The 22079-nt window shown below is 42.7% G+C and overlaps 1 protein-coding gene across 1 annotated transcript; it reads right to left on the minus strand.

The window, feature by feature from the left end:
- Positions 1 to 661: 661 nt before the first annotated feature.
- LOC128325089 (uricase-like) lies at positions 662 to 21358 on the minus strand. The gene is made up of 8 exons (XM_053250529.1): positions 21323 to 21358; positions 13307 to 13519; positions 11638 to 11754; positions 10722 to 10800; positions 8354 to 8543; positions 4545 to 4668; positions 1948 to 2031; positions 662 to 882 (listed from the first exon to the last, which is right to left on the minus strand). Exons 1-8 carry the CDS (start codon positions 21356 to 21358, stop codon positions 745 to 747), a joined length of 981 nt encoding a protein of 326 aa, XP_053106504.1. The 3' UTR covers positions 662 to 744.
- Between the last annotated feature and the right edge of the window lie 721 nt (positions 21359 to 22079).

The raw sequence follows: 22079 nt of genomic DNA on the forward strand, positions 1-22079 counted from the left end.
AAGTACAGTAGTTTCAGCATGTCTTATTATTGATTACATAAATAAACGTAGCTTGCTTAACAGCACATGCCCCAAGCATACCAGAAGAGCAAAATGCCATGGAAGAATACTCATAGCACTTTAAAATAATTTGTTACAGTTATTACCAACCTATATCCTATATGCAGAATGAAGTACTATCATTTCATTTGCATCATTTCCACAGCTATGATCTAATTAAACTGATACGGGCAAGGCGGGATGCGAAGAAAAAGAAGTCCAGATCCGCAGCAAGTGCAGCTCAATGTAAGTAACGTAGCTCCAATGAAAGTCAAGGGAACTGGTACTCAGGTTGCATATATATCTTCTCAATATAAATAAAAAGAATGTCTTAGTAGTTATTGCTTCACAAGGCTTCAAAAATAACCTCTATACATGCCCCGATTGACTAATTCAAACAAGAATGGAATCCTGCAAAATCCTTGTGTTCTAATGGGCTCATTTGAGAACCATTTGTTTTGCGGGAGCTAACAAAGTTCTTATATATTATTTAGTACATATTAATTTTGATTTTTTTAAAAAGCAAAAGGAAATATAGTGCTGTTCGTATATTATTTCCTTCAGGAAATTTGAACGTTTGCAAATTTCACTCGCATCTACACATAGAGCTATGGTAATATGGAAACAAGCATGGAGGAAATTATGCATGTTGATATGAGATCTGTTTTGCTAGTGATGTCCTGCCAAAGAGATGGCTTCTTAGTTTCAACAACGGGCAGACTTCCATCCCACAGAATAGCAGGGTTTGCACTCTTCTGGACGTTTGGGCTCTGTTTCTGGGCACTTGTTCCTACGCAGGGTGGATGCACAAGCACCAAAAGGTGTATCCTGAGGCGTCAAGATCTGTACATGAAAGAAACACACATGAATGGCTTATCCTAGGTTGAACAGGAATGACAAACTGAAAAGAGAACCTACCCATGCTTCTTTGGACATAGCCACACTACAATCTAACAGCTATTCATTCTTCCCAGGTAACCTGGGAATTATAGTTGTGTGAGAGGAAGGGCTAAGGATCTCTAATTGAAAGGTCTCAGTTCCACATTCAGTGATAATTGCCAGGATTCTCTTGAGTGAAGCCATGGAAATCAAAGTGCTACAAAGCCAATCGTAGTTTGTAACATAGACATGACTTTAGGCTCCCTACATGGGAGGAAGTCTGAGGGCCCAACACTGGAGCCCTATTTTCACAACAAACTGTTACTGGCTGAATGCTACATTAACCGTCATAGCTTCCCCCAAAGAATTCTGGGAATCATAAGAGAAGGTACTGAGAATTCTCTGTGTGAGGTCTCTAGCTAGCCCTTCCTCACTCAGAACTCTAGTAATTTATAGAGAGAATTACTGCTAAACCAGTTTAAGTCGGCAATATAGATATGCTCTTTTCAGTGGCTGACATACTGCACAGTGCCTCCCAGATCTAAGAGCAGGGTGTGCTTACAGCTTCTGCACCCCTGAACAGCCTGACCTTGCTACTTGCAAATGTGAGTTGTTCTGTGCCCCTGAAAAAGGGTCATTACTGCTCCATCGCTACTTCCATTGGGGATCATGGAAGCAGTGATGCAGCAGTGATGACACACTCTTTAGGAGGCACAGAATCGCCCTACATTCTCAAGCAGCAGAGATGGGCTGTTCAATGGTGCAGAACTTGAACACACAGCCCACTCTTGGATCTGTGAGACACTGTGCACTATAGCAGCCAATGTTTCTCCATTTCCCTCTATACCAGGGTTTCTTAACCTTGGGCCCCCAGATGTTGTTGGACTACAACTCCCAGAATTGCCAGACATGGCCTTTGTGGCTGGGGATTTTGGGAGTTGTAGTCCAACAACATCTGGGGGCCCAAGGTTAAGAAACCCTGCTCCATCTTGATATGTCTAGACACAGAAGATAGACCCATTGCCTCACCTCTTTGTCATTGGTCAGTCCCAATTGTTTTAGATCTGTCACAGAATAGTGGATGTTGGACAAGATCACTTCTACTTCCTTGATCTGAAAATATAAAACATGCATCATCATGAGTTATTCGGCAAAACAATAATCTTATGCAGTGCAATGCATCCATTCAGACTCCTGTTCATGATAGCTGAGGGCTGCCATTGCTCTATTTATAATGTCAAGGTAAATGATAGCCCTATTCAGACATTATGCTGAACATGTGTGCAGGTTTCTGTACACATGTACATGTTTATGTGTGAACGACTATACATGTGTGCATTCTAAAAGTGAACCTGGGTACAGGTCCTCTCAAATGTAGGTTACAGATAGGAAGTGTATGATTTTATGTGCATTAGTTGGACATAACATGTGCATAACTGTATTATGCTGGCACAGTCGTGCCAGTATAGTTAAGATGAGGAGCTGTTTCAAAATTCTAACAATATAAGCTCTGAACATTCTATTGGTCATAAAATCAAAACTGTCTGTCTCATCTACCCAACCATTTAAAGACGTCAGCTAGGTGACAAGAGATACCATCCCTCCAAATTTGGTGCAAGTCTGTTGAAAAATGGCTGAGATAGAGCAGTTTAGATATTAACTTCTAAAAAGAGAGCGTTCACATGTTTGCTACATCTCGTTTAAATGTTTTAAACCTTTAAATGTTTTAAAAATCCAGGTATATGTGGAAACATAATCCTCAGTTGTTTTAGAAATAATCAATACAGTATTTCCTGAGTTTTGAGACTCTGTAGTCCCCATAATAACAGAGTGATTAAGGTCAACTTAGGGTGCTTAGTGTTGATTTTGTCTATTATGGGTTCTGAAGCCAGCATTGGGAGTGGCAAGGCCTGGCAAATTACTTCCTGGTGCTGAACATAGCTGCTTGATAAGAAGAGTCTAGGAGCACTCTGGAACTTCTAGGGTTAAACAGATGTTTCCTTCCCCACTCTTTCCTTTTATGGAGTTTTATTCCCTCCCTCCACTGAAGCAGCAGCTTCAGCAAGAGGCAGCACCAGGACAGGCAAGGTGGGGTGAGGTGGCAAATGAATTTGGAGGAGAATGTGAGGTCGCATCAAGATGGCAGGGGGGCTTCCAACGGCAAACAAGGTGGTGGCAGACTGCCTTTGAATATGAAGTTCCCACGTCAGACATATATTGCCTGTGAATATGGAGTGTCCACTTAACATGGGTAAGAGCTACTGATAAATTTCTATTTCCCACAGTAAAGCTAAAGTGTGCTGTTGAGTCAGTATCGACTCCTGGCACCCACAGAGCCCTGTGGTTGTCTTTGGTAGAATACAGGAGGGGTTTACCATTGGCTGCTCCCACGCAGTATGAGATGATGCCTTTGAGCATCTTCCTATATCTCTGCTGCCCAAGTCAAATTTCCCTTTTCAAAAAGCCTGCAAGTTCAGTCATCTGAAAACCTTTGGTTTTAAGATGAGAGTTAAGATACTTTTAGTTTTTACTCGTGCTTTAAAAAATTTAATTCTTCTCCCTCTCACATAGCACTAGAACCAGGGGTCATCCCATGAAACTGATTGCCAGGAAATTTAGGACCAACAAACAGAGGTACTTTTTCACACAATGCATAATCAACTTGTGGAATTCTCTGCCACAAGATGTGGTGACAGCCAGAAACCTGGATGGCTTTAAGAAGGGTTTGGATAAATTCATGGAGGAGAGGTCTATCAACGGCTACTAGCTGGAGGGTTATAGGCCACCTTCAGCCTCAAAGGCAGGATTCCTCTGAGTATCAGTTGCAGGGGAATAACAGCAGGAGAGAGGGCATGCCCTCAAATCCTGCCTGTAGGCTTCCAGTGGCATCTGGTGGGCCACTGTGTGAAACAGGATGCTGGACTAGATGGGCCTTGGGCCTATTCCAGCAGGGCTGTTCTTATGTTCTTAAGTGTGGAAATTGCAAGCTCAGGTGTCCTTAACTTCTGCACTGAGACTTCCTTCCAGAGTCCCCTACAGTAATGCAGGGGTCTCCTGATATGACAGAAAGCCAGCTGCTGAGGGGAAAGGGGAAGGAAGGGGGAGTCAACATGAAGAGGCTTGGTGGCAGCTTCTTCTTCCCCCCTCAACAAAGGAGGGAGCACAAGACTGGCAGCTCCTTCTCCCATCCTTCAAGTGTGAGGAGGACGAAGAAAAGCCGCTGCTGCCGCCACTCCCACCCTATTATTCCTCAAGGGGAATTGTGGGAGAAACTGTTCCCGCAGTTGAGTCCCCTTCCCCATTCAGATAGGTTTGGGGGGGGTGCCAAGAGGTAAGGGATGGAAACATCATGGGGAACAGTGCAAGGCTTCCCCCCAGGGTGCTCTGCAAGTGCAAAATACTAAAGGCAGAAATACCTTGCAGCAGAGAGTGAGGCAAGCAGCAAGGCCCCTCCATTGGCCTGAGAAGAACCAAGTGCCTTCTGGACCCTCCCCTCTGACAACCTTTTAAAAAAGATTGTGAGCCCCATCAGGACAGGATTATTAACTTTAAAGAATGCTGTAAACCTCTCTGAGCCTCTCAAAAGAGCAGAATATAAATCTAACAGATAGATAGAAAATACTGGCCTCTGGAATTCTTTCCATGATGTATGTCTGAATGCAATTGACGGTCCTCTGGTAAGATGGTGAGTAATGGCCTGTCTCAGGGGGTCCAGCAAAGGCATCAAGAGCACTCTCGTGGGCAGTTCTCCTTCAAAGCAATGTGTAATAATTAGAACTTGTGCATTAGAGGTCATTTTGCCATTGATTAACTGTCTTGCTTATTTCACTCCATCCCTCTGTCACTCTCCTTAGTTGTGTATGAGAAGACATTGTATCTGGACAATAATTTTCACACTGCAGCCAGGAAAGCCAGAGAAAGCTACAGTTCTGGTCTAGTATATATGCATGTGACAGAGAGAAAGAGATAGAGAGGTGTTGAATGTGATCACTTGAAGCATGCCACATGAGGGACTCAGCAAAGGGTTTGGGAATGTCTGATACTGAGCATTGCTGAAGCTAAGGGGGTGTCATCCTGATCAGGTCTTTGGATGAAAGACCACTAGAGGCCCCATGGAAGAGTGGGATATAAATTATAATACTATTTCTATTTTTTTTAAAGCTGCCACAAGTATTTTTTTTTTAAATTCATGTGTGATAGTCATCCATTATTGATAATGCACAACCTCAACACTCTTAACAGTGGAAGCTGCAGGCAATAGTCTTGTAGCCCATGAACAGTCATGGTGCTGTTTGCCACTTAAGAGGTATGTCCAGATGTGCACTTTCGTGGAGTACCAATGGGGAGTGCATACCACCAAAGAATTAATCAAAATAAGAGAAAAAAATATTCACAAAATGGCAGAGGCATTGCTCTAGAGAGCATTGCTGCAATTCACCACTTTTAAACAAATTTGGCAAGTTGTGTGCCAAACACACAACTGGAAAGGACCTGCAGAACTTTGAAGAAATAGAAAAATTACTAACAGATTCACAAATAGTGTGGGCCCAGGAGGGAGCGGGGTTTGTTGCTTAAGAGTAAAAATATTTCAAACAATATTCAGTAAGTGCCTGTACCACTTGCACAAGCACATTTCACACAGGAATCATACAGCAATCACTGCAATGACTCTAGGAAATATTGCATTTTCCTTGGTGCAAAATCCTGCAGTGCCAGGAAACATAGGAAACATAGGAAACTGCCATATACTGAGTCAGACCATTGGTCTATCTAGCTCAGTATTGTCTTCACAGACTGGCAGCGGCTTCTCCAAGGTTGCAGGCAGGAATCTCTCTCAGCCCTATCTTGGAGAAGCCAGGGAGGGAACTTGAAAACTTATGCTCTTCCCAGAGCGGCTTCCTCCCCTGAGGGGAATATATTACAGTGCTCACATATCAAGTCTCCCATTCAGATGCAACTAAGGCAGACCCTGCTTAGCTATGGGGACAAGTCATGCTTGCTACCACAAGACCAGCTCTCCTCTCTATAGCTAAACTATGCATTATGTTAACTATGTTATGGGGGCACCTCTTGAAGCTCCCCTCCCAGAGAGAATAGGATCTTTGGGGACATGATTTTTGTTGGGTTCATGGTACTGCAGAAAAATGTTAAATACAACCAATTAGGGATGTGCAGAAGATTTTGAACATGAAACGTTTTGAATCTAAATGGGTCGTTTCAAGTATTTTGAACTTGAAACAGAACAGCCTCTAAAAAGATGACTTCTCCTTGTCATCTTAATAATCAGAAAATGGCATTCATCCCCTAAATGCCTGCCTACAGGCAGCAATGGGCTGGATGAGGGATAGCAAATTGAGACAATCCAAGCAAGACAGAGGTGCTCATTCTCTAGGAGCTCAGAATCTGAGGGATGAGTTAGATCTTCCTGTGCTGGGCAGGGTTATACTCCTTCAGAAGGAACAGGTACTCAGCTTGGGGGTATTCCTGGACCCAGGCCTCACCCTGGTATCTCAGGTGGAGGCTATGACCAGGAGTGCTTTCTACCAGCTTCTGCTGATTTGACCACTATGTTCATTCCTTGAAGAGGATGACCTCAAAACAGTGGTGCATCAGCTGGTAACCTCCAGGCTTAACTATCGCAATGCACTATACATGGGGCTGTCATCATACTTAATTCAGAAACTTCAGTTCAAAATGTGGCAACCAGACTGGTCTTGGGAGTAATCCGGAGAGACCATATTATGCCTTTTTAAAACAGTTGTACTGGCTGCCGATATATTTCCAGGCAAAATACAGAGTGCTGGTTATTACCTTTAAAGCCCTGAATGGTTTACTGTAGGTCCAGGTTACTATAGAGAGTGCCTTCTTCTGCTTGATCCCCACTACATGTTAAGGTCATGTGAGGAGGTCCGTCTCTAGTTACCACCAGTACATCTGGTGGCAACTCAAAGGCAGGCCTTCTCTGTAGCTGCTCCTGGGCTGTGGAGTGCACTCCCAGCAGAAATCCTTAGTTTGGGTTCATTATTTGCCTTCAGGAGAGCCCTTAAAATCTATTTGTTTGGCCTGGTCTTCCAGGGTTTTTAAACTGTTTTAAATGTTCTAATTGTTAATGGTTTTATGCTGTTTTTACATTGTTCTGTAACAATTGTTTTTAAAGGAGTAATTTGTGGGTTTTATTTTTGTTGTTGTGCACCGTCCAGAACTGTTTGGATGGGGCGGTATATAAATGTAATAAACAATAATAAAGGTCCTGTTTCAAGCTTTGAGCAGAACAACCATGTTTCGATCAAAATGTTTCAACATTTTGAGTGCCATTTTGGAGAGCTGTTTTTCCCTTACTGTTTAGTTTGGTTTTCTGGCACTGGCTTTGTGACCTCCTTGCTTCTTAGTTGGCTTGTTATCATTTAAATCAAGTGTTCTCATTGGCAACTGTGCCCCCATTGGCCGGGGAGAGGTAGGAAGAAAGGGTGAATGTTTCTGGAGGGAATTTCAAATTCAAAATGTATTTAAAGGGACTAGGAGGCAGAGAGAGGTCTTCGGGTGTGCCTCTCTTGAAGAAGAGAATGCATTAGGACAGGTAAGCAGGTAGGAAGGTGCTGGAGCTCATCATTTCCCTGTGCTGGAGCTCATCATTCTGGGTTAAGTACAAAGCATGCTCAGAAGACAAGACTGGTGTCATTGTAGTTTTAACTTGCTGCCACCGGGAGGTGGTTAGACCCCAGTTCCAGTCCTGTCTTTGTTTGGAATGCAGCTCACAGAGAGAGCTCTTGCTTGTTAGGCCTTCAGGTTTCTATTTTTTCATATTTAACATTTTCATATGTTCATTTATTCAAATTCATGCACATTAAAAACATCCTTTTAACCAGTACTGAGGCTGATATATAAAGAAAACAGCTTAAACGAAACACTTAACCAGTTTAGAACAGTCAGGCCAGTTTAGAACAGACTGGGTACCGACTTCAGAGGTAAATCTTCAGAACCCTGCTAACTGAGCAAAGAGACACCTTTAAAGTGGTGATTCTCTTTTATTTAGCAAGGGGAGCAACTGGCCCTATCCAACTTCAGCACAGCATCCGTACAGTGGCTGTTCCTAGTGTCTGAACTATGTTTCTTTTTAGATTGTGAGCCCTTTGGGGACAAGGGACCAGCTTATTTATGTATTATTCATTTTTCTATGTAAACCGCTTTGAGAACTTTGGTTGAAGAGCGGTATATAAATATTCGTGGTAGTAGTAATAATAGTAGGCGTGGACTCAAAAATGGGCCAGTTATTAAAGTGTCATCAAAATAAGAGTTCTCAGATTAAAATACTTCCTTATTTCATCTATCACTACACTTTCTGTTCTGCTGCATTTCAGACATCTGCTCTACTGTGGATTAATGGTATGTACCACATAGATACTAAGGGGTCCCATATCGAAGGTTTGTGCTGTACCATATGCAGTCGTAGTCAAGACCCTCTGGGCATTCACCATAGCACCATTTGATCAGTGTTTCTATTGACAACACTCTGTCTTTCCTTTCTGGAAGTGTAGTGTATTCATCCTTGAAGAAGCCTGCAAATCCAGACTGGGTTGTTTTCATAAGCTTCAGATCCTTAATGCCAGAGAAAACAATTGGAGCACCTGTGGTAGAAGAAACAAAGAAAGAAATGCAAGAGAACAAGGAATTATTTGCAAGGAACTAATTTCAGTTAAGCTATGATGGCAATTCTATAGCCAAAGAGCTTTCTCCTCAAGGTGCTGTGATATATACAGAATAAATAGAGCTAATAACTATTTGCTCTTAAGAGACTTTGCTTGGGAGTCTAATTTGGATAAATATTCAACTGCTATGTTGGCAGTTTCAAACCCAGACGTGTTTTGCTAAACCTGAAGGCAAAGTAGCTACGGGTCATGGAATTACAGGATCTTAGAGCTGGGAAGTACTAGGTCTTCTAGTCCAACAACCTGCTCGGCGCAGGAAACTCCTACAGCATCCCTGACAGATGACTGGCCACTCTCTGTTAAGTTTTATATGGTTTTGTTAGATATAGCAAGGTTCATTTCCTTTAAGTGGCAGAAGTGTTTAGTCCTTTTTCTATGTAAACTGCTTGGGGAATTTTTTTGTCGAAAAGTAGCATATTAAACAAACAAACAAACAAACAATTGATAGTGATCATTCTACTTTGATCTGGCAGAGAAGATTTTGCAAAGTTTATGTTAATTATCACGTGGAAGAGGCTTTGGAATGTGATTTGCTTTACTCTAGCAAGCTCAGATGGATGTTTTGTTCAGGATTCATTTAAGATATTACCATAGCAGTGTAGCTGTCAGGGAAAAAAATGGGGCTCCACCCAGCTGCTGTAACACAATTCTGCTTCCTGGGTGAGTTTTCTTGGTGTTTTGGCTCTGTAGATCCCTCAAGTTGGTTCATATTCAAGTTGGTTCAAGTTGGAGAGCCAATGTGGTATAGTGGTTAGAGTGCTGGACTAGGACCGGGGAGACCCGAGTTCAAATCCCCATTCAGCCATGAAACTAGCTGGGTGACTCTGGGCCAGTCACTTCTCTCTCAGCCTAACCTACCTCACAGGGTTGTTGTGAAAGAGAAACTCAAGTATGTAGTGCACCGCTCTGGGCTCCTTGGAGGAAGAGCGGGACATAAATGTAAAAATAAATAAATAAAAATAAAATATTATAACTGTAGGAACTGCAAACACTGCATGCCTCAAATGGTCTTTTTAAATTGATTGATTGGTTTGATTTGATTTCTATACCACCCTTCCAAAAATGTCTCAGGGCGGTTTTGTAATGATCTGAATGGAGAGATCACAGAATAAGTATCCTCACCATTGTGGTGGGCTTCCAGGGACTTGTGTCACAAAAGTAGGGACTTGCTCCATAATCCATGGCCAATCCATATGATTGTATCCTACAAACATTATGGCATTGGCACAGCATCCAGGGCATGTGGCATCGGTTTTTTGGTGGCAGCCACAATGGTTTTGAAACCTCTGAAGCTGAGTTTGTAGTTAACCAAAGAGGATATAGTTCAAGGAAAACCAAAACAGAAATTTATCTTATTTATTTATTTGCATTTATATTCTATGCTTCCTCCAAGGAGCTCAGGACAGTTTATATAGGACACCTCCTTTTGTCCTCACAACAACCCTGTGATGTAGCTTAGGCTGAGAGAGAGTTACTGGCCCAAGCTCACTCAGTGAGTTTCATGGCAGAGTGGGGATTTGAACCAGGTATCCCAGTCTGATACTCTAGGGGTCCTGAGTGGGAACAGAGATAAATTCAGCAGATCTGACTTTGTCTTTTTCTCAGTCAAAAAGAGGATGTGCTTACAGAGGGGGCCAGCCTAATGTATAGGGTGGGCAAAGGGGTTAAGAAAAACAATAGCGAAAGCCAATGTGGTGTAGTGGACTTAGACTGCTTCACATTCCTGAAGCTCACTGGGAGACGTGGTCAATCACGACACTCAGCCTAGCCTGTTATAGGGTGATTGTGAAGATGCATGGGGGGAAACTAACCTACATACCCTACCCTAAGCTCCTTAGAAGAAAAACAGGATACAAATGTGTTTAAAAATAGTAACATGGGTTGGATTCTGACTTGCTTTCACACATCAGATATGCTGATCAAGAAGTGGAGGGAATTAATTTATCTTGTCCTTTAGGGCCCGTAACTAGAAGAGAGAGAGTAAAACACCGGCTCTTTTTCATGTAAATAGCTTGAACAGCTGCAATGGTGCATACACTTCTTCAACAGAGAATAAAAATCAATATATTACAGAATGAATGAAAATCATTGTCTTACAGTTCTCAGTCCGTTCCACTTCGCAAAAGCGACTTCCTTCAGAACTATACATAAAAGCATGGACATGTGGAACACCATCCTAGAGATCAAAGAAAACACATTTTTAAATGAAACTTCTCTGCTTCATGGTGAGACCTGAAGAGAAAGATGGACTACTGTGAGTAGATGACAGATACATATGGAAAACAGTATTGGCTATAGATAGTTGATGTATGCCCCTGAAGAAGACTTACTGTCAAAATGCATCTGGCATTTTAAATATTCTCATGAAGTTTTTTATGTGACCCCATTTGGCACTCCACTTGGGAAGGACACTCATTCCATCTGAGAATCAGATTTCATGATAACTGGTGGAGCTGCGACTTGATATTTGGCGTATTATATATGTATTCCCATTAAGATTTCTTATGATTTCATTTCACACTCCACTTGGAAAAAACTTCCATTTTACCTGAGAACTGTATTTTATTATATTTAGTAGGGGTATGAATTGGCATTTGGTGAAGAATTTCTCTTTTGGAGATTAACTCAAAGAATTTTATCAGATATCTTATTTGGGGAGGACGTATTCATGGGGTCTCTATTTGAATTATTCAGATATAGTAATTGTTCCGATACTATTGAATGTTCGCATTATAGTTTATACTATAATGTGTTGTGTATAGTTGTGTTGGGTATTTTAATCATTTTTAGGGTTCTTTAATCTGAAGGCTTTCAAAATAACAGCAGAAGTAAGACAGTAAACACAAGAAAATGTATTATATAATATTAAGGACACCCTACGCCCTGCCTCTGTTATACGCAGAATTCTCTCCCATTGACTCCTTCATCCATTGACTTCCCTCCAGTATTCAGAGAACCACATGCATATAGGGCACAGATTCTATTGTTTCCCAAGTGTTGAAGTGCAGTGTACCTTTTCTAGACGCTGCCATGGTGCCTCTTGGATAAAGGCATTGCAATATACCACATGGCAAAATGATGTGATGAAGTGGTCGCAGATATCGAGGCCAAACTCCTCTATTGTTCTTATCTGGTAACATAAAGGATGAATTAGATATCATCATCAGATTCTGTCCCTAGATATTGCCACAATCCCCGAACCCCAGTTCTCCAAGAAGTGTTCCAGGGGTGCAGCCTTTTTCTGGCTTCCTTTAGAGAAGAAATCACAGGAGGCTTAGATTTATTTACAAATATACAAGCGGAGCATTAGATGGAGCTGAAATAGCAAAGCTCATCACTCCTACAAGTAGCAACGGGTTCTATCAGATCCTCGATGCGAAGAAACCCTGCACCTTAAGGTGCTTCAGGTTTTTCCTCAGCTTTTCAATTCTAGTCTTTTCAAAAATGAGTCAGAGTCTTTCTCTACCTCACACCTAGTCTGTCACAAGCTGCTTCCATTGTCATATCTTTACTGCACACTTCTGCTCCTCCCATCAGGTGCAGGATACACAGAGGAGATCTTTCCCCCGTACCTTAGGGTGCTGGTCCATGGCCTCCTATCTTGGGGGAGACTCCAAATGTCCTGGTTGGCCTCCCCAGAAGCCTGTTGCCACCTGGCACCTGCCTACTCGCTGCCCTGCACCCACCCTGCTGATCTTTGCCATTTTCTTTATACTTCAGAGTTCTTTAGTTCTTTGCTGGGGGTGGGGGGTGAGCTGAGCAGGCCAACCCCATGGTGGTGGCAGCAGCGGGCACAGCAGCTGCAGGGTTTTTTTTCTTTTAAAAAATGTTTAAGGGGGGCCTCACGGCAGGTGGGGGGGGGGAAGCTTCAAAGCCCTTCGGTCCGGGGTCCAAAATTACCTAGGTGCGCCACTGATTATACATGCTGTTTCACTGGCTTTTATGGCTTCCTTCATTCTCTCCCCCAGTGACTTTTATGGCTTCCTCCAAACCCCTCCATTGAATAAGTATAACTGTGCCAACTTCCAGTTTCCATGTTTTACTGGGAGATGTGGTAAGGCTGCATATTCTCCCCCTTCTCCTCTGTAAGAAACAGCTGTATGTCCTAGAAAACTTCCCTTCCCTCTTTTTTGAGGACATTTCTGTTATCTTTTAGAAGCATGCTTACATTTATGCAGTGCTCAAATTTGTGGAGAAGTAAGAGCTCTCTTAATGAAATTATGAAATCTTGGTTCCTCTTGTAGCCTTCTGAAACCAGCAGTTAGCGTGGCTGCCACAAGAGCTAAGCACGCCAGGATCTCGAGTTTGCATTGCAGCAAATGTGCCACTTGCTGCTGAATAACACTCACAGCACACAGACTTGTTAGTATAGTTGATAAATTGTCATTAAATCTTTCTTTCTCTTCACTTCATTTTTTCTAACACTAGTTGAAACGTCTAGTGATAAGAAGAAGTTAGCAATGGGCCCAGTTACCTGGCGGGGAGATCTCCAAGCAGAGACTGGAGTGTCACCTGCCGGGAATGCTGTTACTCTGGATTTGCTGCTCTGAGCAGAGGATGACCTACAATGCTCCATCCAACTCTATCATTTGTCCCAAACTCTTTTACTTTTGGCCTGAGAGCTGATTTTGTAGCTGACAGGAAACAGAACCAAGGTTAAACAGAGCAATTGTAAAACATACCCCTCGGCATTTGGCCAAAGCTTGAATTGTATTCTTTATGGTGTCTGTGGGGATGACACTAGAATTGTCGGCATTCAAGTATTCATTGACGGAGTTCAGTCTTATATGTACAGAAACTTCAATTTCCTTAATACAATGTGTGTTCCCTTCTCGTCTAATAGACAAGAGTCGCACTCCATTCTTTCCATATTCAGAATTCACATATTCCACATCCTTAGCCTGTAATGGGGGAGAAAAAAACCACAATTTTAAAAATTAAAAATAGTTCACCAAATATAATAAAGAGTAGGTGGGGTGAGCTGGTACAAATATGTGAACCTACATATATCAAGCATGACTTGTCCCCTTAGCTAAACAGGGTCTGCCCTGGTTGCATATGAAAGGGAGACTAGAAGTGTAAGCACTGTAAAATATTCCCCTCAGGGGATGGAGCCACTCTGGGAAGAGCAGAAGGTTCTAAGATCCCTCCCTGGCGGCATCTCCAAGATAGGGCTGGGAGAGATTCCTGCTTGCAACCTTGGAGAAGCCGCTGCCAGTCTTTGTAAACAATACTGAGCCAAATGGACCGATGGTCTGACTCAGTATATAGCAGCTTCCTATGTTCCTACATTGTACTTGTTCAGAATTGTCTTGTTGTTTTGCCAGATGGTGTCAATGGGAACTTCTCTCCCATGGAAAATAACAACTATGGACCTCCCACCCACAAACTGGTTCAGGGCTGAGTGGAGGGAATAAGGGTTAAAGCTTCTCTTCAACCTTGCATCTGAATCCGCCCCCTGCAGCTATTATGTAACTACAAACAGAGAAACACACAAGACCAAACTGTGCATTTAACGTAACATGTAGTCCAGGCCTCAGTTTAGCTCACTGAGCAGGGTTGCTGCTATTCTATCTTAGGAGCAGTAAATCTGGCTCTGTGCAGCTGGGAAGTCTTTGGGATGGTGTAGGTTTGTATCTCCAGCCCTGTTTGCTTCAAACCTTTTCCTCCCCATTTCCATCCCAGCACCACTGTTTTGTTCAAAACCATATCAATGAGAGGCAAAATTTGTCTGGCATGGCATGACACCCAGTTTATGACACCAATGGAAAAGGGCTGATCATGTGATTGCGCTAAGACAGTGGCCATTGTTTCCAGTCTTACACACATTTAGTTGCTAACAGAGTTCACTCCCACAGTGGACTATAAGAGAAAAAAAGGGGAAATTCTGCTATAATGCCAGGAACATGTTAAATGTAACAAGAAGAATGGATATTTGTTGTTATTCCTTTTGGTCTGCTTTACTTCCATACACATATGATGCTTGTATTTTTTCCAAGATTCTGACCTAGTTTTCCACCATTGTGGAAATAATAAGATAAGATATTAATAAAATGCAAATATTATTAGTATGTGTGTATATATTAGACATTGCCCTTGATTCCATTACAATGAATTGTGTGGGCTGCTCTTGAGAACTGCTGAGAAACTTCTGCTGATAATAGAATGCAGCACCTCCTCTCCTAATGTGGAGTGAGCTGCTGGGAATGCATTACAACAGTGCTTCAAGGCCATCTGGCTCCTCATTGTTTGAAAGGGCACAATTCGCGGAGCTGATTTTGTCTTACAGAACTCTAAATGCCTTAGGTCACCATAAGGTTACTTTAAAAAAACAAAAAAACCCTTCCTCCTTTATGCTTGGTCAAGACAACAAGGTCATACAAAGAGGACATTCTTAGTATTTTCCCTCCCCACTTCTCCTGTAGAAAAATCCCTCCCACTGGCATCACACTCTGGCTTTCCAGAGCCAGAGAAACAACATTAGACTATAACACCAATTGTTCTCTTATGTGCATGTATAATTATTTCATCACTCCTTCAAGATTAAAAATACAATTGAAAGGGGTTAGCTGCATACCAGATGCAACACTGTTTTAGTCATGGACAAATTCATAATATCTTCAAAATAATTTACAATATTTAGCTATACTGACTTGCTCACAAAAACTCCACAATATTTAGCTATATTGACTTCACAGTATTCACAATATTTAGCTATACTGACATGCTTACAAAAGCAAGCTCAGTTGTCAGGGATCTCCAATAGTTTATTTATTTGCTATGTTCTTTTTTTAAAGTAAACGCCCTACCTGAGCCATTCCCACCAAATACTTTGCCCCCTTAGGAAGGCTGCTTAATCTGTCCTAAACATTCTTAGTGGCTCCATGGGAATCCATGGCTGGTGCGCAGAGTAAGGAAGCACCGGTGTAGCAAGACAGAAGCCTAACAGAACTTCCCAATTAAATGTACCTGTACCGTGGAGAAGCAGCAATTATTGATGCCCTCCCTTTCCCCAGAAGCCCTCTGTGCCACCTGAAAAGATGACCCTGAGGGTTGCACAACTCTTGAGGACATATTTTCAAGTAGCATAGATGGCTTATGGGGAAGCAGAGGACATCAAAAACTGTCACATCCCAGCTGCACTAGTGTAATTAGTAGGGTAGTTCTGTGAGGCTGCTCCTTACTCTCCATTTCAGCCATGGGTTCCCATGGAGCCAATCTTCTAAGAGTGTTTAGGACAGATTAAGCAGCAATCCTTGCTCTGTATCAGTTTGTTTGTTTGTTTGTTTGTTTGTTTGTTTGTTTGTTTGTTTGTTTGTTTGTTGTTAAATTTATATACCACCTTTCATTAGAACAATCCCAAGGCGGTTTACACAAAAATGAAAAACAATACTATAAAAATGACATAATTAAAATATTAAATTAAAATATAAAACAAATGACTAAAAAGATTTAAAATACAAGCATTAAAAGTAATTGTACAAAGAAGCAGCAGTAGAGACAATCATATAAAAGCCTGGGTAAAAAGCCAAGATTTAACACACTTTCTAAAAACTGAGATGGAGACTAAGGAGCAAAAATTTATTTATTTATTTATTCATTTATTCATTCATTCAGTTTCTATACCGCCCTTCCAAAAGTGGCTCAGGGCAGTTTACACAGAGAAACAACAAATAAATAAGATGAATAGCCACCAGGAGAGCATTCCAGAGTCTGGGGGCAGCAACAGAGAAGTCCCGGTCCCGCATGCACAACAACCTAGCCTCCCTCATTGTCAGCACCTGGAGCAGAGCCCCCACAGATGACCTCGTCAAGCGGGCAGCAACCCTTGGGAGCAGGCAGTCCCTCAGGTATCCCGGGCCCAAATCGTTAAGGGCTTTTAAGGTCAAAACCAGCACCTTGAATTGGACCCAGAAACAAACTGGTAGCCAGTGCAGCTCTTTCAAAATGGGTGTGATGTGATCCAAACGAGCAGCTCCAGACAAAACCCTAGCTGCCACATTTTGCACTAGCTGCAGTTTCCAGATATTTTTCAAGGGCAGCCCCAAGTAAAGCGCAATACAGTAATCCAGCCGTGACGTGACTAAGGCATTGGTAACTGTGGCCAGATCTGCCATCTCAAGAAAGGATGCAGCTGGAGCACTAGCCAAAGCCATGCAAAGGCACCCCTGGCTACCACCTCCACCTGAGCTTCCAAAAGCAGAGCCAGGTCCAGTAATACCTCCAAGCTGTGTACTTCCTCATTCAAGGGGAGTGCAAGCACATCCAGAACCGGTAAAATCTACTCATTAGGGATGTGCAAAAAATTTCGGGCACAGAACGATCTGTGCCCGAAATGAGCAATTTTGGGTGATTCGGGGCCGAACTGAATCACCCCCGATGTCCCCCGATTTTTTTGGGCCCGAGCCAAATCACCTGAATTTCGGGCACAAAAAATTCGGGTGATTTGGTTCATGGTTGATTTGGGGGGATTTTTTGAAGTTTTAGTGACTTTGGGGCAGTTCGGGGGCATAGCATGGGATCTGGGCAAAAAGAGTGGGGTGGGGTGGTAGTGCCTAATGGGTGCAGGCTACCACCCCAATTTCAGGGGGATTGGGCAAAGGGCTAATTTTTGGTGAATTTCTGAAGTTTTCATGTCTTTGGGGCAGATTGGGGCAGAAAGTGGGGACTGGGGCAGAATAGTGGGGTGTGGTGGTAGTGCATTATGGGTGGAGGCTACCACCCCAATTTCAGGGGGATTGGGCAAAGGGGTGATTTTTGGTGAATTTCTGAAGTTTTCATGTCTTTGGGGCAGATTGGGGCAGATTGGAGCAGAAAGTGGGGACTGGGGCAGATGAGTGGGGTGGAGTGGTAGTGCCTAATGGGTGGAGGCTACCACCCCAATTTCAGGGGGATTGGACAAAGGACTGATTTTTTGAGAATTTTTGAAGTTTTAGTGACTTTGGGGCAGTTTGGGGGCAGAAAGGGGATCTGCCCCAAAAGAGTGGGGTGGGGTGGTAGTGCCTAATGGGTGGAGGCTACCACCCGTCCCCAATTTAAGAGTGATTGGGCAGAGGGGTGAATTTTGGTGAATTCTGAGGTTTGTCTTCATAAGGTGAAGTGTGCTAAATTGATTACTTCCTCATATTCATAGTAATTGAGAGTGTGAAAAAGTGAAAGTGTGGTCATGAGAGTTGTCTAATTGAAAAAAATCTCATTTGCTATGATAGAATGAGAATTCACACCTCAGAAAAAACTTCTGAGGTGTGAATTCTCATTCTATCATAGCAAATGAGATTTTTTTCAATTAGACAACTCTCATGACCCCACTTTCACTTTTTCACACTTACTATGAATATGAGGAAGTAATCAATTTAGCACACTTCACCTTATGAAGACAAACCTCAGAATTCACCAAAATTCACCCCTCTGCCCAATCACTCTGAAATTGGGGATGGGTGGTAGCCTCCACCCATTAGGCACTACCAGCCCACCCCACTCCTTTGGGGCAGATCCACTTTCTGCCCCCAATCTGCCCCAAAGACACCAAAACTTCAAATATTCCCAAAAAATCAGGCCTCTGCCCAATCCCCCTGAAATTGGGGTGGTAGCCTCCACCCATTAGGCACTACCACCCCACCCCACTATTCTGCCCCAGTCCCCACTTTCTGCCCCATCTGCCCCAAAGACATGAAAACTTCAGAAATTCACCAAAAATAAGCCCTTTGCCCAATACCCCTGAAATTGGGGTGGTAGCCTGCACCCATTAGGAACTACCACCCCACCCCACTCCTTTTGCCCAGATCCCATGCTATTCCCCCGAACTGCCCCAAAGTCACTAAAATTTCAAAAATTCCCCCAAAATCAGCCCTTCGCCCAATTCCCCTGAAATTGGGGTGGTAGACTCCACCCATTGGGCACTACCACCCCACCCCAAAATTTTGCCCCTGGGCCCCTTTTTACCCCCGAATCGATTCAGATTCAGATTCAGATTAAATCCAAATCCGAACCGAATCAAGGGTGATTCGGGTGGCCCATATTCGGGCACAAAACAGAACAGGGGTGATTCGGTTCGGGTCCCGAACCGAATCACCGAATTCCCGAATTGCACACCCCTACTACTCATCCCGAATGGCTCTCCTACTGACCAATATTACCTCCATCTTGTTTGAATTCAGTCTGTTTATTAGCCCACATCCAACCCAACATGGCCTCCAGCCCCCGATTCAGGACATCCACTGCCTCCCTAGGATCAGCTGACAAGGAGAGATAGAGCTGTCATCTGCATATTGCTGACAACTCAGTCCAAGTCCCTGGATGACCTCTCCCAGTGTTTTCATGTAGATGTTAAACAGCATGGGGGACAAAACCTATTCCTGTAGGATCCCATAGGGCAATGGCCATGGAGCTGAGCAATAGTCCCCCAGCACCATTTTCTGGACCCTCCCCCCAAGAAAAGTCCAGATCCACTCCAACACAGTACCTCCAATTCCCATACTCAAGAGGCGGTCCAGAAGGATACCATGGTCGATGGTATCGAATGCCGCCAAGAGGTCCAGCAGAACCAACAGGGATGCACTCCCCCGTCTAGTTCCCAGCGTAGGTCATCCACTAGAGCGACCAAGGCAGTTTTAGTCCCATATCCGGGGCAGAAGCCAGATTGAGAAGGATCCAGATAATCCGTATCAAAAAGACCCTCTGCAGCTGGGATGCCACCACACACTCTATCACCTTGCCCCAAAAGGGGAAGTTAGAAACCAGTCTATAGTTGTCCGGGTTGGAGGGATCAAGGGAGGACTTTTTTAATAATGGTCTTACCATCGTCTTCTTGAGGCATGATAGCATTTTGCCCTCCCTTAAAGAAGCATTAATGATCACCTCCAACCATCTCCTGTAACCTCCCTGGCAGCTTTTATTAGCCATAAAATGCAAGGGTCAAGAGTACACGATGTTGCCTGCACACTGCCCAGGATCTTGTCCACATCCTCAGACTGCACCAGCTGAACATAATCCAATACAATAGGACCAGATGGTACCAGTGGCATGTCTGCCGAAACTGCCAAAACTCTGCAGTCCAAATCAGCACAGATGTGAGCAACTTTATTATTATTTTTGTTTACACAGTCAGACAGGTGTTATTGACTGGTTTATTTTATCCAGACATCAGGTCCTTCCCAAGGACCTGGGATGGCTGAATTTTATTATCTGTGTTGTTGCTGTTATTAATATAGATATCATCGCAGAACATAGGCTGTTCCCAGTAAAGTTGCTTTATGTAATTGGCTGATGGTGATTTCTGTGGCCCCTGTGGTGTTGAGGTGCTCTTCAAGTTGTTTTGGAATTGCACCTAGGGCGCCAATCTGCTTCTTTACAAAGGCGGCACTTGCTGTTTGTTGTGGATTTTCCAACTTTGGCTCTTATTGCATTTGTTCTTAGTGCCTGTTCTTGTGCAGCCAGTATTAAACCCTCTGTTTCTTTCTTCAAGTTGCCATTCTTAAGCCACTGCCAGGTAGGTCTTGGTGATGTTTGGTTTTCCAGATATATTATGCAAATATTGACCATGCAGTGGCTTATTTTTCCATTTTTCTGCTCGGTTCTTTATTTGTTCTTTCTTGTAGACCTGCTTTGTTTCATTGGTGTTTAATCTTATTTATTTATTATTTCTCTGTGTATTTCTCTGCCCTGAGCCATTTTTGGAAGGGCGGTATAGAAATCGAATTAATAATAATAATAATAATAATAATAATAATAACCTTGAAGAGCACCTCAACACCATAGGGGCCACAGAAATCACCATCAGCCAATTACAAAAAGCAGCTTTACTGGGAACAGCCTATATTCTGCAACGATATCTATAACAATTGACAATAAAATTCTGGCATCCCAGGTCCTTGGGAAGGACTCGATGTCTGGATAAAACAAACCAGTCAATAACACCTGTCTGACGGTGTAAACAAGAAATAGTTTCTCATTATTGACCATTTTAAGTGCATCTTCTTCACTGTCCTTTATATATTCTTCATGGCCTCTTTTCTCCTCCTCTGCTGTTTGATGGACTTGCAGCTTTCCTCTTTCACCTGAGCTGCGAGGGAGGTATAGCCTGTCTACACCACTGCGGGGGTGCAGAGCATGATTGATGGTTATTATTTTCCTGGTCTTACGATCTAGTGTCTCTAGCTCTGCCTGGGTCCAGTCTATTATTCCTGCAGTGTATCTGATAATAGATATTGGCCAGGTGTTTATGGCTTGTATGGTGTTCCCACCATTGAGTTTGGACTTAAGGATTTTTCTAACTCTCCTGATGTATTAACTTCCAATATTTCTTTTAACTTCAGTGTGTGTGATGTTATCAACCTGGAGAATGCCCAGGTATTTGTAATGTTCTTTCTCTTCCAGATTCTTGGTGTTGCTTCCATTGGGCAGTTCTATTCCTTTTGTTTTTCTTATTTTCCCTCTGTTCATTATTAGTGCAGCACACTTGTCTAGTCCAAACTCCATTGCTATATCACTACTGAATATACGGACAGTGTTTAGCAGTGATTTGATTTCTGATTGGGACTTTCCATACAACTTCAAATTGTCCATGTACAGCAGATGGTTTATTTTACTGGATGTTTTAGATGTTTGGTATCCGAGGCCTGTTTTGTTTAGTATTTGTGACAGTGGAGTCATGGCGATTACAAACAACAGAGGGGATAGTGAGTCCCCTTGGAAAATACCTCTTCTAATGCTAATCTGTCCAAGTGTCTCGCCATTGATTGTTAACTGTGAACTCCGCATGCTCATTGCTTTTTAAATAAATATCTGAATGTTTTTGCTGACACCAGTTGTTTCTAAACATTTTAGTATCAAAGGCCTTCTTTTAATCAATACTTGCAACACTTAGATTTGTTTTTCTTCTCTTGCAATTTTCTAAAATCATTTTGTCAATCAGCAGCTGGTTTTTTGCGCCTCTGGTGTTCGGGCAATTTCCTTTCTGTTCAACTGGAAGCTGCTTATTAGTTAATAAGTGTTGCATCACTTCATCTGCTATTATTCCAGTTAATAATTTGAACATGGTTGGCAGGCAGATTATCGGTCTATAATTACTTGGAACTGCATTTTTTGCTGGGTCTTTCATTACGAGATTTTCCCAGGTGATATTGTTCAATATCACCTCCTTGCAAAATGTGATTGGTGGTATTTTTGGATCAGATACGTTTGGTGTTTTCATTTGTCTGCACCAACTGAAAAGAATCCAACACAATAGGACCAAATGATACCAGAGGCATGTCTACCGAAACTGCCAAAACTCTGGAGTCCAAATCAGCACGGATGCGAGCAACTTTATTATCATTATCATTATTAGTATTATTATTATTTATTCAGTTTCTATAACTCCATTCCAAAAATGGCTCAGGGCAGTTTACACAGAAAAATAATAAATAAAAAGATGGATCCCTGTCCCCAAAGGGCTCACAATCTAAAAAGAAGCAT

Source organism: Hemicordylus capensis, chromosome 4 (genome assembly GCF_027244095.1).
Source record: "Hemicordylus capensis ecotype Gifberg chromosome 4, rHemCap1.1.pri, whole genome shotgun sequence".
Classification (NCBI taxonomy): domain Eukaryota; kingdom Metazoa; phylum Chordata; class Lepidosauria; order Squamata; family Cordylidae; genus Hemicordylus; species Hemicordylus capensis.